Source organism: Colossoma macropomum, unplaced genomic scaffold (genome assembly GCF_904425465.1).
Source record: "Colossoma macropomum unplaced genomic scaffold, Colossoma_macropomum, whole genome shotgun sequence".
In the NCBI taxonomy this organism is placed as follows: Eukaryota; Metazoa; Chordata; class Actinopteri; order Characiformes; family Serrasalmidae; genus Colossoma; species Colossoma macropomum.
This window is the reverse complement of record NW_023494794.1, coordinates 7606870-7625032: the sequence shown is the minus strand read 5'-3', so window position 1 is coordinate 7625032 and position 18163 is coordinate 7606870. Positions and strand designations below refer to the sequence as shown.

Sequence of the window (18163 nt, the reverse complement as noted above, 5' to 3'; positions counted from 1 at the left end):
ATATATATATGTATTATAAATATAATACAATACATATAATAATATCATCCTATGTCCATTTTATATGTATAAGTAAATATCTAAATATAATGTATTATGTAGTTTGTGAGTAGCTATATGTAACAGTTATATACCCCATATATTTTCTATATATGTAAACATCTACATGCAGTATTCACATGTCCTGTATGTGTGTTTGTATATATATTGTTGTCAAACCAAAACCTCATATCTCCATTTTTGTCGTTTTTCAGTTTTTGGCATAATTTGAAAAAGCCTGTCTTCCTTTACATTGTATGTAAATTTCATGATGAATGGACCAAATTAAATGACCCACAATTACTTCGTAAAAAGTTTGGTTCCATTGACTTACATTAAAAGTAAAGTATGTTTTTTTTCTTCTCCTGTAAAGGTAACATTTTGGAGATACGAGGTTTTGTTCCGACAACAGTGAGATATATATATATATATATATATATATATATATATGTGTGTGTGTGTATATATATATATTTATACACACACATATATATGTATATATGTATAGATAGATAGATAGATAGATGTATAAAAGTATCTCTCTTTCTCTCTCTCTCTCAGACTCTGACTCCTCCCTCTTGCGGTTCCTGAGTGATGACAGGATCCTGGTCTTACAGGAAGAGGCGGAGTTTTCCCCACGTGACACAGGCCGGCGGACCAGGAAAAAGAGTCGAAATCCCAGCAGCCCCAGCTTTCCCATCAGCCCCTCCATGCTTGCCCCGCCCGTGCGGCTGGACTCAGGACCCCCAGACGGGCTGCCGTTCCCCGTGCCTGACTCCAACACCATGCCGCACTACCATGTGAGTCAGCGCACCAGAGCTAAAGCGTCAGATGTGTTCATCATTTCTACATTAATAAAATACTATTCAATACTATTTTAGCAGTAACTGTGTTGATGTGACTTACAGTATTCACATAGAGGTGATGAACACAGTTGAATTAAGTAAAAGCGTTCACTTTCAGCACTTGCAGTTACTTTTTTCAGCGGGTCAGTTTGCTTTGACATCCAGCCATCCAACTAGGCCAGAGTTTATAGACAGTGGAGAACTGGCACCTGGAAAAAAGAGAATACATTTCATCTTTGGCGTATCTTTACGATCAAACTCACGGCTGGTAAGAGTGTGTGAGCCTTGCGGGAGCTGCGTGGGTTTAGATCACTGAATTGATCACATTATTAATCTGAGGACAGTATTTTTGGAATGTTCTGCTAGACTTTGTTTTACAAACTGTAGCTCTGAAAGCATACAGGACGCTTCACATGTTAACACTAAATGAATGAGTGTGCTGTTACTGTAACTCCTGCAAGTCAAATTGAAAAGAGGAAATGAAAGTCGATTTCCATGAATGAAATTAATTGACTTAAATTCAAGGAAAATTCCATTCCAATAAAAACTAAATGAATTGCACCAAAATGTTATAATTAAGTTCCATCAACAATTTAATTATATGTTAAATGCAACAAAGTGTGTACCTGCTGACTCGGCTCTATTAGATTTAATGGAAATATGAGGCATAATTGACTTGAATTGAACTGAATAATTTTTGGAAATGTGTGGCGCCTCTGAGTCACATATATGTTTTTGTTGTGCACCCATCAGCCCCCACCTTCTCAGGACCACTGCAATAGGACAAACACACTCACACACACACACACACACACACACACTCGGCCTAAATTCAGCCAAACCTACATACAGTGTTAACTGCACACTTTCAGTTTGAAACAGGAAATAACCCTACTGATGCTCTCTCTCTCTCTCTCTCTCTCTCTCTCTCTCTCTCTCTCTCTCCCTCTCTCCCCTCCCCTTTCTCTCTCTCTCTCTCATTCTTCCTTTCAGAGGGCCTCAGACACGCTCCGGGCCGACACAGATAGGTGAGCAAACTCTTCTTTTCGATTCATTATCTAACCTTAACTGTATTTGAAAAACAAGATGTAGAAATATTGACTTAGTTAAACAGAGAAGCACAAAGTTTACATTTAAAACTGTATAATCACTCAGGGCTGTTCTTCTTTTGAGCTTTATGTTGTTTTGTAAGGTCATCAAACTGGATTGACTGTACAGAAGGTTCAGATACAGTACAGTATAGCATTTATGGCTACCTCATTGGTGTGTGGTACATCAACTGGAGAACATACTGATAAATATCACATATTAACCCTACAGACTGATGTATGTTATTTTTAAAGTTTTGAAAATGTTTTACAGTTAGGTCAATTTACTGACACAACACGACGTGTTTACTGACTTTATCTACTTTATCTGAAGCAGAATATTTTAGAACAGGGGTTCTTAATCTGGGGGTCAGTACCCCCTTGGGGGCCGGGATGTGGTCCTGGGGGATCACAAGAGTGGTGCTTCAAAACATACACCTCATCAAACAGAGAGTAAATCAATTTGCCGAGTGCTGACAAGCTCTGCTGAATGGCTCCAGCTACAGACAGCATTATGAATTTCTTTTGGGTGGGCTCGTGACTGAGTGAGGGTCTTGACTGTCCGCTTAACTTGAAGTATTTTTCAGCGCCAGGCTAAGATTTTGTGGTTTTCAGCAAAGTGCAAGCTAAAGCCCAGTCAGTGAGGAGACTCACTATTTGATTATTCTTCTGTATTTTTTTAATGTGTATACTGGTGTATTTTAGTGGGGAGGCTGTTGTGGGGGCAGGTTGGCAAAGAGGAAGTTGCAAAATATTTTTAACCCCTAAACAGGGGTCGCACTGTGAAAAAGATTAAGACCCCTGCTCTAGAACATTCTATTGGAGGTACAGTCTTTGCCCCAGATTAAGAACCCCTGTTCTAAAATATTCTGCTTTAGATAAAGTAGATGTCAGTAAACATGTCGTGTTGTGTCAGTAAAGTGACCTAACAGTGTTGTGCTCTGTTCTATGGAAAAAGCCTTCTTCACAGTTGATAATAGCAGCTTACATTAACTGGGCCGGGCTTTTTGAGCAGGTAACACCGGTGCTGTAAAAGTTGTGGTTGTAGATAAAAATGACATAATGATACTTGTAGAAAGTATTAAACACCTAATAAGTGGAACAGTTTCTCATGTTGCAGATTTTTACAGTCGCCAACTCGCATTTTTCCACTGGCACTTTACCTTTTCAAAACTCTTCACACCCCTCTCTGCAGAAACATGCAGTTTGGCATCACAGTTCATTTTATACCTAAAATGCTCTTCAGTGACCAAAACACTGCAAAAACATGTCCCGACAAACTCATTTCATCAAAACATTAACACTACACTGGTGGCTCTTTAGTAAAACCAGTGGTTCTATGTAGAACCACGAAGACTCAAAGAACCATTTGCATGAGGAAATGGTTCTTCAGATTGATTCAGATATGATTCTACATAGCACCAAAAAACAAAACGGGTTCTTCTATTGTTATGATGCTTATAATAATAGCAGAGCCCTTTTTGGTGCTATATAGAATCTGTTTCTAAAAGGTTCTCTATAGAACCATATACAACACATTCTCTATCAATCTGAAGAACGATTTCACCATGCAGAGAGAACATGTTAAATGGCCAGGGCCCAAAGTTTTACTACGCACTTCCATAATCTAAGAATAGCTCAGTCAGTTTGCACTGAAGTCCGTGTTACCGAATATTAAGCCTTAGTATGTAATAAGCCTGAGAATTTAAGGGTTAAAGGACAACAAGAAAACTTTGCCAATCAGAGCACAATCTCCTCAGAAACACTACAACATCCACTATTTTATGTATGTTTATCAAGGCGTAGAGTGGTTTTGTTTCATATTGGAATTAGTTTACTATTATTTGATCGATCATTTGAAAAATGTATTTATTTTTTTTACAAAAAATTATGTGTTGATGTTTTGATGGAGTGAGTTTATTTTGAGATGTTTCTGCAGTGTTTTTGTAGCTGTACAGCATTTTCTATAAATGAACAGTTGTGCCAAGCTGCATGTTTCTGCGGAGAGGAGTGATACTTAATGTCCTCTCTTGCTTGTACACAGTGCTGTGCCCATAATGGACCACTGATTGTCAACAATGTAACTCCAGAAGTGACTATTTTTAGGACATTTTACAGTTTTGAAATACTATATTCAAGCATTTGCAGTTTCAGCTGCGGAAATATGCAGTTTTGCTAAAGAGTTTTTTGGCACACGTCATACGTGTTTATGCATTAACGTCACAGACACAGGCTCAGAAAGGTCCAGCTCGACATTTAGGTCTCAAAGGCAAAATCAACATTAAACTGATGAAGCTATGATGACAACTGTCAATAGTTTACTTTCATCCTCAGAAGACATGTCCTTCACCAAGTTCTGAACAATTTATGTTCATATTTTTCATTTTTAATGTTCAGAATTTTATTTTTGGGCTCTTCTAGAACAGATTTACAGCTTCGATGTTCCAAAAACACTGTTCCATTATTTTCATCATACTGTTCGTCTCTATTCACCCTCCGTTTGAAACTCTGTTAGAGCTTCTGTGTCTTTAAGCCCCGCCTTCTGATGAGCCCAGTGTGCTCTGATTGGTCATCCTGCTCACTCTGTTTTGATTGGTCGATCTCCATAGCAGTTTCCCCCTCCACATTCCGCCCTTGTCCTGCAGTCTGCAGACAGAGCCTTCTCTCCTGAGCAGCTGTAAACTCCACCGTGGCTGTTTCTCCAGCGGTGTCAGTTCTGCCGGATCAGTTTGATCCAGAGTTGATCCTGAAAGTCCGGTCAGCGTCGTCTCCACACACAACACTGAACACACACTTCCTCCTCCAGTAGCCGCTGTGCGCTGTGTGAGGGTGTGCCGAGCTCGCTGGGCAGTAAGGACTGTGTTGCGAAATGATGTCATCTCGTAACAAAGGAAAAGGGCTGAAATTCCTACGAGGCGTTTCAGGCAGCTGAGAAAAGTGAGTTCTGTCAGAGAGAGTTTCTCCTTCTGGAGGGAACGCTGAGCTTTGGGACTTTGCAGAACGTTTACATGCATAAAAAGCTACGTAATAATAAAATTAAGTCTTTGTTTATGTAGCACCTTTCATAATTAAATGCAGCTCAAAGTGCTTTATAAGATAAGTAAACAACAGAGAGGGAAAAGTAAAAAGATAATCAAGAATAGAACAACAATAAATAAAAATCCAACAAAATGCACAAGTGAGGGTCAAACAAATAAAAGAACAAAGCACTTTAAACAAAGAGTCAATTTCTGAAACTAAATTAGTTACAATAAATATACAACAATGGTTAAAAATAAAAAAAAGAATAAATTAAAAGAAAACCGAAAGGCATAATAGGCCCCCTTTAAGGCTTAGTGTTATTTAATATGTAATCAGTTAATTACATACAAAACATTACAGTCCCAAACTAAATGTTTGAGCAGTGGATTTGTTCTATCATGTTTAAAATACCTGATGGACTACAAACCCCATAAATACTAGAACTTAACCTTCGTTGCAGCACGCACCACTACGCTTGAGGAGATCGCTTTAGCAGCAGTGGGCGTTCTAGAAAGTTTTACCAGGGGTCGCAAAGAGATGGAGTTTCGGTGGCAACGCAAAAGTGCGACCGGCAGTTAGAGGCAGGGGGGCTTGCAAGTTTGAACATTATTCCACCTAAGTCTATTCCACCCAAAAAAGCATTCTTTTAAAGTTTTAAACAGCCGTGATTTGTGGTAGTGGTGACCTTGTAACGATTAAACGATTGTGTGAGATACAATCAGGTCATGTTTTCAGTTGATGTTTGTTAGTCTCCAGCACTGTGTGTGTGTGTGTGTGAGAGAGAGAGAGTGTATGAGAGAGTGTGTATGTGTGTGTGTGTGTGTGACAGAGAGAGAGTGTATGAGAGAGTGTGTGTGTGTGTGTGTGTGTGAGAGAGAGAGAGAGTGTGTGTGTTTGTGTGTGTGGTCTGTCTCATAACTGTTTCCTTATTGAAACAGTGCATCTCTCACACACACACACATCCTGTGCATGTTCAGTATTTGTTCATCTCACACTGCGCTGTGGTTTGTAAGGTGTTGCCGAGGGTAGCACAAGGTAAAGGTGACGCATTGTACACCACAGTGTCTCACCCCACTGAGGGAGAGGGAGTATACATGTTTAATGCTGTGAAAAAGTCTTAGGCAACCATGAAAATTGTTTAAAACTATTTATCTGGACATGAGTCTGTGTCGTGACTTGAACCCCATTGAGATGCTGTGGCAGGGCCTTAAACGGGCAGTTAAACCCTTTAAATGGCCAAAGCTTTATTACACACTTCTATAACCTAAGAATAGCTCAGCTAGTTTGCATTGAAGTCTCTGTTGTTAATGAATAACAAGCCTTAGCATGTAATGACTGATCGATAAGTTGTTGCTGATAAAGAGAACGCAATCAGTAATTAAGTTTAGGGGGCAATTACATTTTCACACGGGTGATGTAAGAGCTGCAAAACTTTTTTTCTTTCAATAAATGAAACAATCCTTCAAAAACAAATTTGTTTCATTACCTTCACCTTATTTTATACTAGATTTTGTATGTATATATCTAAAACCATAGTGTAGGGTTTATCAACCACTGAGATGTGGACTACAAGAGGGCCACAAAGCACCCTCTAGTGGTCCTTAGGCCAATGCTATGGTGGAGCCAGGGGCCCTTAGATGGCTGGTGATGGCACTTCAAGTCACCAAAATAAGTAAAAAAATAATTCACTTAATAATAAGAAAATAATAATATAATACTGCCTAGAATACCATAACAATGGCCTAGCAACACCTTAGCAGCCACCTGGGATACCTTAGCAATGGCCTAACACCTTAGCAGCCACCTGGGATACCTTAGCAATGGCCTAGCAACACCTTAGTAACCACATGGGATACTTTAGCAATGGCCTAGCAACACCTTAGCAAACACCTTGGATACCTTAGCAATGACCTAGCAACACCTTAGCAACCACCTGGGATGCCTTATTTTGACATTTTGGGTTCTGTTTTGGTTTTTAAGCTATTGTTCATAATTTCTATAAGTCTTAAGTTTTCTGTCAGCTCTTGAGAAATAAAACATTTTTTAAGGAAAAAAGCTGTTCCTCCTGTGGAGCTTCATGCTGTTTAGTGATAAACAGGTGGGCTCTGAGGTGGAAAAAGATAACAACCCCTGATTTAGTGTAAAAATAAGAAATACTTTTTCACAGCACAGTATGATTATACTGTATAGTTATAATTGTTATTGTTGTGATTGTTATTAATGCTACTTTTGCTATTTTTACTACTGTTATCAAACTGATTCAGAAGCGTTTTGACTCCTGTTATCTTCTATAATGTTGGTTAACATGTCCAGTTATCGTCGGTGGTAACGGACCGTGTGTCGCAGGAGCTCAGGATGAAAAACTCTGCAGTTTTCCTTTAAGAGTGAACAGAAAAAGTGATGCATTTGTATCAGGATGTTAGAGAGGCGACGGAGGGAGGGAGGGAGGGGAAAAGACGTAGGCAGTAGTGGGTGTTTTATGTGATCGTGGAGATAACATCTGCTCACGAGAGGAACTTTACCGCCATGTCATGGCTTTCCTCTTCCTCTTCTTCCTCCTCAGGTATGCAAGCTCTGCAGGGGACAGACAAGCAGCAGCATCCATGAGGAAGGTAAAGACTTCTCCTTACTCTGTAGCTCTTCAGCCAAAGTGAAAGTTTGGCAAAAAAGTCTAATATGCAGTTAGCTTTTTTTTCCCCAAAATGTAGTCAGTCAGGCAAGACGTGTTTGGTGTCTGATTGCTTCTTTACTTTTACACTGCAGGGACTTCAGTTTCGCAAGGCCTGGTTCGGGTGGGGGTGGTGGTTGTGGCTGTGAGGGTGGGCAGTAGGGGGTTGAGGGGGGTGGGTTTCTTAATTTTTTTTTTTTTTGTGGGTCCTCGCCAAACTTGCCAAAATACATGAAAAACGCCCAGAAAGTCCACTTCTGAAACAGCCTAAGGTCATTTTAACCATTTTATCAAAGAACCAAAAATCGAAGAACCAAAATCTTTTTACTTAATTTTTTAGGATTCTTGGCTCTCAATAAACTGTGATGTACATTACAGTTTCTTTAGCATAATGTGCTGCGTCACCTCCATATTCAGTTATATGTGACACTATATCCATGATCCAAAGTAACTGACACAGAAATACAGGTTTTACAAATTCCACCAAGCAGTAGCCACAAGAAACTGGTTTTGTAGTTCTGCTGAATTTCAATCTTGACAGTTATACACTTAGCAAAACACCACTGGAATATTGTATACATAACTGCTGTTTTTGTATGATGCCTGTTTTACAAAAGCTCCAGCTTTAAGTGCTGCAGGTCGGCACGATCCTCCCTCATACCCCAGCAAAAGTTGACAAAATCCTGAACTGTACTTTTGTTCATGTTTTCAAATATCGGTGTGTCACACAGTGTCAAAACACCAAAGCAAGTCCATTAGAGATGAACTAACTCGACAGTTAGCACAATGCTAATTGGCAGGATATAAACTTCCCTTGTTTGTGAACTTCATTAAGCCCTTAGTGCTGAAAGAAACAAACTTCAGACACCAAACATGTCTGTGGTGACTGACTCATTTGGTCAGCTGAGTAAATTTGCAGAAATATCACTTTTTCTGGATTTTAGTTATGAACGTAACTCTTATCTGGACCTATTTGAACCACATTGTGTCTGTGTTCTCTTTAGTCTGTGCATTATGCCTCCTTAAGGACCAAGACCAAGAAGAAGAACAGAGGTAGGCTAATTTCTTGCTAATACTGCACTGTAAAAAAAACAAAAAACAAAACAAAAAAACAGTAAAATTACAGTAAATTATCGCTAACAAGATGCATTACTTTTCACAGTATTTTACTGTACCACACTAATGTTAAATAACAGTAAAGTTGCAGCTATACACTGTGACTCCACAGTCACCTATGAGACCACTGTGTTCTTTGTACACTTTCAGTAATAATCTGTAATTAAAATATGGTAATCTCCTAATAACCAGTAATTTACGGTAAGTTTCCTTTTACCAGACCTACAAATATGTTCTTTAAAACTATATTAATGAACATATTTATTCATCATGTTATTCACCACTTTGCACAAACAAGACCAATAAACAATACAATTTTTGTCATCAGCTCAGCGTTGTCTTTAAAATGCTAAAATCCAACAAATAAAAACGATGAGTAAAATAAATGGTTTTGTTAAAAAGTTTACTCCTTTTGAGCTCTCATTTGCTGTCATGTCCCACAGTGCTGTGTGGTACATCTCAACCTCACAATAATTTGCTGTGTTATTAAAGAAAATATCTGACAATGAGTTAAATAAAATGATGAATACAGTATTTTACTGTAAAAATTAGTGTTAAATACTCTGAATCCTGAGTGTTCAGTCCTGTGCTGTGTTGTGTAGTGTTGCACTGTGTTGTGTTCTGATCCTGAGCGGTACTGTAGAGCGCCTCTGTGTGTGTGCAGGGTCTCAGAGTAACTCGAGTCGGAGGCGTATAGCCTGTAAGGACCTGGGCCATGGAGACTGTGAAGGCTGGCTGTGGAAGAAGAAGGACGCCTCCGGATACTTCACTCAGAAATGGAAGAAGTACTGGTTCGTCCTCAAAGACTCCGACCTCTACTGGTACACCAATCAGAACGTAAGCAGCAGTTCCTTCTAGCTGTCTTCATGGTCAGAGGGGTTAAAAGGACAGTTCTGCGAAAACTTAATTCATCCACTTCTCCTCTTAATGCAGATGTATTTGATCAGCCAAGTCAAGTTTGGAGACCAAATTTTGCTTCTTTAGTTTAGAAGTGGAGCTACGAGGCTAACGTTGCTAACAAACACAAGAACTCAGTGGTCACCCAAATAGCCAAAATCGTTTCTGTAAAAATACATCCCCAAAATTTCTCTCAGAGCTCAAACTACGTCCAGGTCTTCATTAAGATAATGTAGACTCGATGTGGTTTAGGGCATAATATGAATTTTCCTCACTTTTTTAAAAAGAAGAGTTTGACAGTGTATGTAAACACTGTTACACGCGCCACTCACTCCCCAGTCCATACAGTCTGTATATTGAAACTAAGCTGAAAAACTGTTTGAAATTCATTTTTATAACTTCAGTGTGAGCCCTGCCCACTCACACTGAAGTTATAAGGAGTGTTTCTGCCTACTGCTTTCTGAACAGCCAACCAGTCAATCAGTAATTTAAATATACCAGTCTTAAAGACCAGTCCACTCTCAGTGCAGTCACTCCACTGATATTCCACTGAAATTCCATGATTATTCCACTAATATTCCACTGATATTCCACTGATATTCCAATATTATTCCACTATTTTTTTACTTTTACTCCATTGATATTGCACTAAAATTCCATGTTTATTCTACTATTATCCACCGATATTCCACAAATATTCCGCTGATAGTCCACTATAATTCCAGTGATATTCCACTAATATTCCACTGATATTCCACTTATATTTCACCTTTACTCCAATGATATTGCACTGAAATTTCATGATTACTTCACTAATATTCCAATAAAATTACACTATTATTCCAGTTATTCCCCTAATATTCTGCTTGTATTTCACTGATATTTCGCTGTGATTCTATGTTTCATTTTAAGGGATAAAGAGAAGTTGGAAAATAATTGGTTAAAAATGTATTATGACTATTTTTGGTACACAAATGTTATAAAAGGAGCTCGGGAAAAATAAAATACAAAGAAATAAAGAATATGGGCCCTTTAGATAAAGAAGTAACTCTGGTCGTCTAATATCATTTCAGTTTTTGTGCTACACTATTCTGTGTAATTACATAGCTATTTATATATTATATTAATTTTACATTTTTATTCTGAATCAACGTCTGCACTTCTGAATTTTTTTCATTTTTTTTTCATGTCAAAAAGGACAACAGAGTTCTTTCAGTAAATGAGGCTGTGCACACAACATTAGCTTTTCATTATTTTTTTGTTAATCATAACAAAATAGTGCTCTGAAAATGCTTAATTCAGTCCAGTCGTTGCTTGATAAACAGTAGCCCACTGAAGTGCACAGGAGTCACAATGTGAGCACTTCTAAAATCTCAAATAAGGGTTTGACTCTGCAGAGTTGTGTCAAGCAGCGCTGGTTGGCTAGCCGGGAGTGTTGAAGGAGGAGCGAAACAAGAGTAGAAAAATGAAACTCGTTGATTCTCTGTTTTTCCCTCCTTCAGGACGAGAAGGCTGAGGGCTTCATCAGTCTGCCGGAGTTCAGGATTGACAGAGCGATCGAGTGCAGGAGGAAACAGTGAGTGAACTCAGGACATTATAAACAGAGATAATACGATAACAAACAGTGAGGTTAATTCAGTTTGGTGTAATCAGTAATAAGTCTCGTTCTCTCTTTCTTCTCTTTTATTCTCAGTGCTTTCAAGGCCTGTCATCCCAAAATTAAAAGCTTCTTTTTCGCAACCGACCACTTGGAAGAGATGAACAGGCAAGTTTTGCCTCTCCTCTCCTCTCCTCTCCTTTCCCCTCCCCTTCTCTTCTCTTCTCTTCTCTTCTCTTCTCTTCCTCTCTCTCTTTCGCTACTCTTCTTTTTTATTCTCGTGTCTCTGCTCATGTTTGTCTTTCCTGTTTCAGGTGGATGAATCGCCTGGGCTTGGCTGCGATTGGCTACACCCCTGATGACCCAGTGCCCCGTCCAGATGAAGGTGAGAAAAGGACACTGTGAGCTGTTGCACTTTCTAAAATGTCAGTCCAGTCCACTCTCAGTGCACTGTTACTCCACTGATGTTCCACTGAAATTCCATTGTCATTCCACTGTTATTCCACTGATACTTCACTATTATTTCACCTTTACTCCATTGATATTGCACTGAAATTCCGTGATTAATTTACTGATATCCCACTATAATTCCAATGATGTTCCACTATTATTCCACTGATACTCCACTATTATTTCACCTTTACTTCATTGATATTGCACTGAAATTCCATGATTATTCCATTGATATTCCACTGAAATTTCACAGATCATGCTCTGAAATTCCCATCTCATTTCACTGCTACTCCACGAATATTCTATTGAAATTCCATGACTATTCCACTATTATTCCACAATAATTCCACTGATATTCCAATGAAATTACACACTCATCCCCTGAAATTCAATCCCCATTTCACTCCACTGGTAGTCCACTGAAATTCCATGATTGCTCCACTATCATTCCACTGATATTCCACTAAAATTTCACGGATCATCCTCTGAAGTTCATGATTATTCCACTGAAATTTCACAGATCTTCCTCTGAAATTGCATTGCCATTTCACTGCTACTCCACAGATATTCCACTAAAATTCCATGATTACTCCACTGATGTTCCAATAAAATTACATTATTATTCCAGTTATTCCACTGATATTCTGCTTATAGTTCACTATTCGCTGTTATTCTACTGATAATCCTCTGATATTCTCCCGGTATTTGACTAACATCCCACTAATGTTCCGCTGATATTCCGTTCATATTCTCCTGATATTCCGCTGTTGCTTCACTGATATTCTTCTGTTTTTTTGCGGATGTTCTACTGGTATTCTGCTGGCCTGCTGCTGACATTCCACCAATATTTCACTGGTCTTCTGAACTAGTCCCAAATATGCATAGAACATTTTTATAACCCATAACAATAATTGAATGGAGTGATAGAGAGTGGAGAAGATGTGCTTTTTGGACGTAAATATGATCTGTGGTGTAATTTTTGCAGATTATTGGAGTGAGAGTGATCAGGAGGAGATGGACGGCTCCATGACGCTCAAACAGGAGTCGAGCTACCATCGCAACCCATCTGTGAGTCCTCCTTCCCTCTTTTCCTGTCTTCCTCAGTACTGTGTTAGGTGTTTACAGAAGGTTTATAGACGTGTGTCTGAAGTTCATTTTTACAGATAACAGTATGTTACAGTGTCAGAAACCACAAACACCACAGACATTGCTAACAGGGCTATTGATTACTGATCATTGGTACTGATCGACGGACTATTCTGTGATTTCTCAGGCGAGCTCATCTAGCCCATTTGCTGAGCGACACTTCTCCAGTGGCTCCACCTTCTCCCACTCATCTGCCGAGGACTCACACTCATCCTGCCGCTCCACCCATCGCGAGCGCCGCTCCTGGCAGGACCTGATTGAGACGCCGGTGGGCAGCTCGGGCCTTCACTACCTCCAGACAGTAGGAGGCAGCGCAGTGGGGGAGGGACGGGTCATGCCACTGTCACCAGAGAGGCTCCGGCAAGCCACTCTTCCAGCCCGGCGCCGGCGGTGCCCACCCGAACGTGACGGTCCTTTTCCACTGACAGACAGCGAAGAGCCCCGTCCACGGCACAACCACACTCACAAACAGAGGAGCCAGAGCCTCCCGCGGAACCGGGGGGTCCTGCACACGCACACGGGACACGCTCACGGCCACGGGACGCTCCGGCCCCGAACACGTCTCCACGAGGAGGAGGATGAAGAAGAGGAAGAGGAAGGTGTGCGTGAAGCTCAGCAGATAGACCCGCTGGAGGAGCTTTACCGCTCTCTGGAGCAGGCCAGCGTCTCCGCCTTCGGTCACCAGCGGCCCTCCACGCGGCAGGAGTTCAGGCGCTCCTTCGTCAAACGCTGCAACGACCCAGCAACCAATGAGAGGCTCCACCGCATACGAGCACTGCGCTCCACACTGAAGGTATGTTAAACATACTAGACCTTTAATTCAAAACTGGGTAAAACATGAGCGCTATGATAATGCTAATTACTGCTAGCATTCCTGTAAGATTCTGGTGGTTTGTTAGCGCTAAGCTAACAGCGGTTCGCATTTCTTGGCAGTCCCAGATTAAACACAAACATTAGAAGCTTCTAAAGGACATTCAGTGTTTTACTTAAAGCTTGTGATGGACATATTAGCATATATTTTCCCTTGTAGCAGTTTCACAGTGACTCTTTCAGTAGTGAGCTCTGGTGTAGAACTGCTGCTGCTCTTTTAAAGTCCTAACAACCCACTGATTAGGCTCCCATTCATATTCACAGTCAGTGATGTTTCTGAGACTTCAGAAGGCCTAGATTGACGTTCTGTCTCATTAAATTGGTCCCACCAATCAAAACAAATCACTTTGCAATTATGCTGATGGTTAATCTAAGGCATTAGGACTTCTCTTCAACTCCTGAAGCCCCAGGGATCGGCAACATGTGGCTCCGGAGCCACATGTGGCTCTTTTACTGCCCAGCTTTTTAAAAAATAAAATAATCCTCCTTTGCAGTAAAATAAAGTTCTGCTGATCGTTCAACACAGTTTAACAATAACTGGTCTTAAACGCTGGAGTTAATGTAGAACTGCTAATTCACCCTTTAACGCTGAAGATCAGCACAGACTGCTAGTCACCATAGCAACACAGACAACAGTCTCGCCTAGCTAGTAGCTAACGAAAAGTAGGTAAATAGTACCTGCTGCTAAGGTGGAACGGGAAAATTTGAACAAGAAGCTGATTTCAGCCTCAACCTCGTAAAAACTAATATTGAGAGACATTTTACTAGAAACTGTTCTACTTTTGGAAAAGTTTCTTGCCAGAGATGCGAGAAAAGCGGCTATAGCTGAGCGAAAGCTTAAAGCAGAGCGAAGTAAGTCTGCGTTTTTGTTTATATTATATTTTTTAGTCTATACTACCACATCAGCACATACTGAGACATATTTACAGCCAAGATGGTAAAATGGACATGAAATGTCGTGGCTCCCAATGTGGTTTGATTTTTGTTGAAAGGACAAAATGGCTCTTCTTAACATTTGGGTCCCTGTCTTAACCAATAGAAGTCACTTAGGTATATCTACCAAGATACCACAGAGAAAAACAATTCCTGGCTGGCTAATTCTCCACTTGGTGGTTCTAAAATTCTACACTTTTGTTTCCATCCAAAACGTAACAATGAAACAAGAGTAGTGCTGTAAAACTTGCAGAGTTTGAACACAAACATGAATCTATTGAATGAAAATGAACTTAAAGTTACAGACATGTTTTTATTAGTTCCCAGAAATCATTAGGGCTTCTCTGAAGGCATAGGAGGCTCTGGGGGTTCCCCCTCTGCTTGTATTGCGCATAGCACTGCAAAATTTGCATGCCTAAGTCATCACACCCTGGCCTCGCTTATGGACTTGTTTATGTGGTTTCTGATGCTGTATGACACTTTTGTTATCTATGAACATCAACAAAAGTGTGTTGCATAGCTAAAATATTAATAGCAGCCACCCTGACGCCTGTGCTTTTATTCATTTCTACATTGAAAGGGAGGAAACCACATTAATAAGATTTCTGATATCTATCTCTCTAAAACTCTCTCTTTAAATGTCAAATGTACAGTTGTTTACAGACGTCTGGGTGCCTCTGATTAAATTACATGTTTTGCTGATTTTAAAAATAAGGACACATCTTCTATATTAATGTACAATTACTGTTTATAATTACTGTTTATAGCCACTGTGTGGTTTATTTGCTGGGTATAACAAATTGGAAAAAGATAACGCATAAAATGTGGCTTGTTCAAAAGTTACAGCACATTCTAAATTTTATTCTTTTCCAATATGTTATTTTCAGCAAATACAATAATAAAGACAATTTACAGAAAATTACATATATATGCCATAAAGGCCATGTGTTCCCTGTAGCTGAACCTAACATTCATTTAAATACAGACTCTGGAAAAACATCTGTTTTACTGCTCAATCTCAGTGCTGCCTTTGATACCACTGACCATAAAATTCTCATCGATAGACATGAGAGCTGGGTTGGGCTCTGAGGAACTGTCCTAAAATGGTTCAGTTCATACCTGCAAAGGGACTACTTTGTGGAAATTGAAAATAATATTTCTGAGAGAGTGCCAGCGATCTGTGGTGTCCCCCAGGGTTCAATTCTTGGGCCACTCTTATTCAGTTTATACATGCTGCCTCTTGGCCATATGCTACAAGGCTATGGAATATCTTACTAGATGATACTCAGATCTACTTGGCCCTCTCCCAAAAACAACCATGGTCCCCTTGACTCACTCTTTAAGTGCCTCGAGGTCATCACTAACTGGATGGGACAAAACCTTATGCAGTCAAATAAAGAAAAACAGAGATTATTTTATTTGGGAATCACAATAAGAGGCACAAAGATCCAGCAACAAAAGAGTGGATTTGTGGGCGGAGTGTGAGTTCACTGATGTGTAAAGGTGATTTCTGAGTGCATTTCTGTCTTTATCTTTCTTCCAGGCTAAGGAGGGAGACCTGACAGCCATTGGTCAGGTCCTGGACGACCCCTGCCTGACCTCACGGAAGTTTCGAGAGTGGAAGCAGAGGAACCACGAGCTCTTCCTGGATATCTGCGAGTTTAGCTCCGTCCCTCTGGAGCCGCCCACTGAACCCAACGACCTCTCACCTCTCTCTCCAACACTGTTGATGCACACACACTCGTTCATAGAGACCCACGTGTGAAACGCACACACACACACACACTGCTTTATACAGAGACATATCTGAACCATGCATACATACAGCACTGTGCAAAAGTCAGAGACCCTTTCGCTTATTTTTCCAGTCAAAACGGCCTTAAAGTTCAAGTCATTTGTAACAGAGAATTTGCACAAAAGTCTTGATAACAAGTCTGATATTAAATCTATCAGTGTGTAATTTGTCCTCTTTACTTTTGTGGACTTACTGCCAGTTTATCCTCCATCCTTCTGACCTTAAATCAACCAGTTCCAGCTGTGTCCTCCCAACGAAAGCTGCCCCCAAAGATCTCACTGACATTCTGTTCTCCTTCAAAGAGACAATAAAGGTGCTTTTTCACCGACTGGAACTGGCTCAACTCAACTCGACTCGACTGTCTTTTTTGTTTCCGTTAGGCAAAAGTTGGTACCTGGTACTTTTTCTGGCATCATCTCCGTCGAGGTTCCAAAGGAGGTGAGCTGATTCCACAAGGTGACGTAAAGACGCTACAGACTACTGACAGGTCGGAGAGAATTGCTAAACAGATATGCTAACGTTAGCTACCAGGTTAGCGTCGCCTCTTGCGTCGCCTTTTTTGAGCAACCAGAATCGTCTAGTCGTCTGAACTCTGGTGTAGTTTTTCCCAAACTCTCCTTTTTTGTCAGCAGTCTTTTGTCTTACTGCCATCAGCCAATTCTAAAATTTGTCTCCTTCACGTCTTGGCAGTTTCGTTTGGCGTCGTTGTGATGACCAGTGGAAAACAAAGTAGCTGGTACCAAAAGTGAGTTGAGTTGAGTTGAGCCAGAGGAAATGTGTCTCCCAACAACCACCTGGAAGACCTGGTAGACCCCCAAACTGCCCCCATCAGATAAACAGCGCTTAAAGCGGTCATCCTTGAGACAGAGGAGAAAATCAAGCTGCTTCAGATCTGAAAAAATCCAGTCCAACTCAACGAAGCCATTGTTTTACGGACTGATGAGTACAGATTTGTAATGAGTATTGCTCAGATCTCGAGAAGCAGGAAGTTCAACCAACTTCTAAGACTGAACTTTGGAGGTGTGTCTGCAGATTTCTTTGAGAAACTCCTGAAAAGAATGGAAGCTGGAATAAAGGTAAAGAGTGGACACAATAAATACTGATTTATTTATTAAAGTTTCTGTGTATTTTTCTGTTACATATGTTTCTTCTTTTTATGAATCACTTGTACTTAATGGCTGTTTTGGCTGGACTTTAAATGATTGACTTTTGCGCAGCGCTTATTAAACTAAAGGACAGAAATACGTAGGGCTTTTTGGAAGAAATCACACACATGAACTAAACACTGTGGAATCAAATGCCCCAGGTTATCTGATCCTTACTGCCCATCCTTGACCATAACTGACCACTATGTGAGCCAGAGCACTGTAAAATAACTTTTAAGGCATTTTGCAAAGACTTTAAAACTTGCGCTGCGTCCCCGTCTGCGTCTACCTTTGCTGGCTCTGCGCAGGTGAATGACGCACCTGTCCAAACTTCAGGCCACCTGAAGTGACCGCTTCATCTGTCCGTTTTTAACCTACCGCAGCTGTGTTGACACCATGCAAAAGAGATGCATCGTTTTTCTTTCTTCCTGGAAGCGTTTCTTTTCCCTTCCTTTGTGGATTGTTCCAGTTTTTCTTCTTGCATTTGTTTGTTTATTTGTTTATCTCCTTCCCTCAGAATGCTGCAGGAAGAGCGCTCATGTAGCCATGG

At 40.3% G+C, this 18163-nt stretch overlaps 1 protein-coding gene across 1 annotated transcript in view; it reads left to right on the top strand.

The window, feature by feature from the left end:
• The window catches only part of si:ch211-26b3.4 (connector enhancer of kinase suppressor of ras 2), a 55122-nt gene extending 37579 nt beyond the window's left edge, over positions 1–17543 (top strand). Inside the window, exons 13-23 of the mRNA XM_036580018.1 lie at positions 601–839; positions 1878–1912; positions 7557–7605; positions 8666–8714; positions 9442–9614; positions 11177–11250; positions 11368–11439; positions 11586–11656; positions 12710–12792; positions 12998–13663; positions 16217–17543. Of these exons, the coding sequence (XP_036435911.1) occupies positions 601–839; positions 1878–1912; positions 7557–7605; positions 8666–8714; positions 9442–9614; positions 11177–11250; positions 11368–11439; positions 11586–11656; positions 12710–12792; positions 12998–13663; positions 16217–16438 (1733 nt within the window). The 3' untranslated portion in view covers positions 16439–17543. The remainder of the gene's footprint in view (positions 1–600; positions 840–1877; positions 1913–7556; positions 7606–8665; positions 8715–9441; positions 9615–11176; positions 11251–11367; positions 11440–11585; positions 11657–12709; positions 12793–12997; positions 13664–16216) is intronic.
• Positions 17544–18163: the final 620 nt, after the last annotated feature.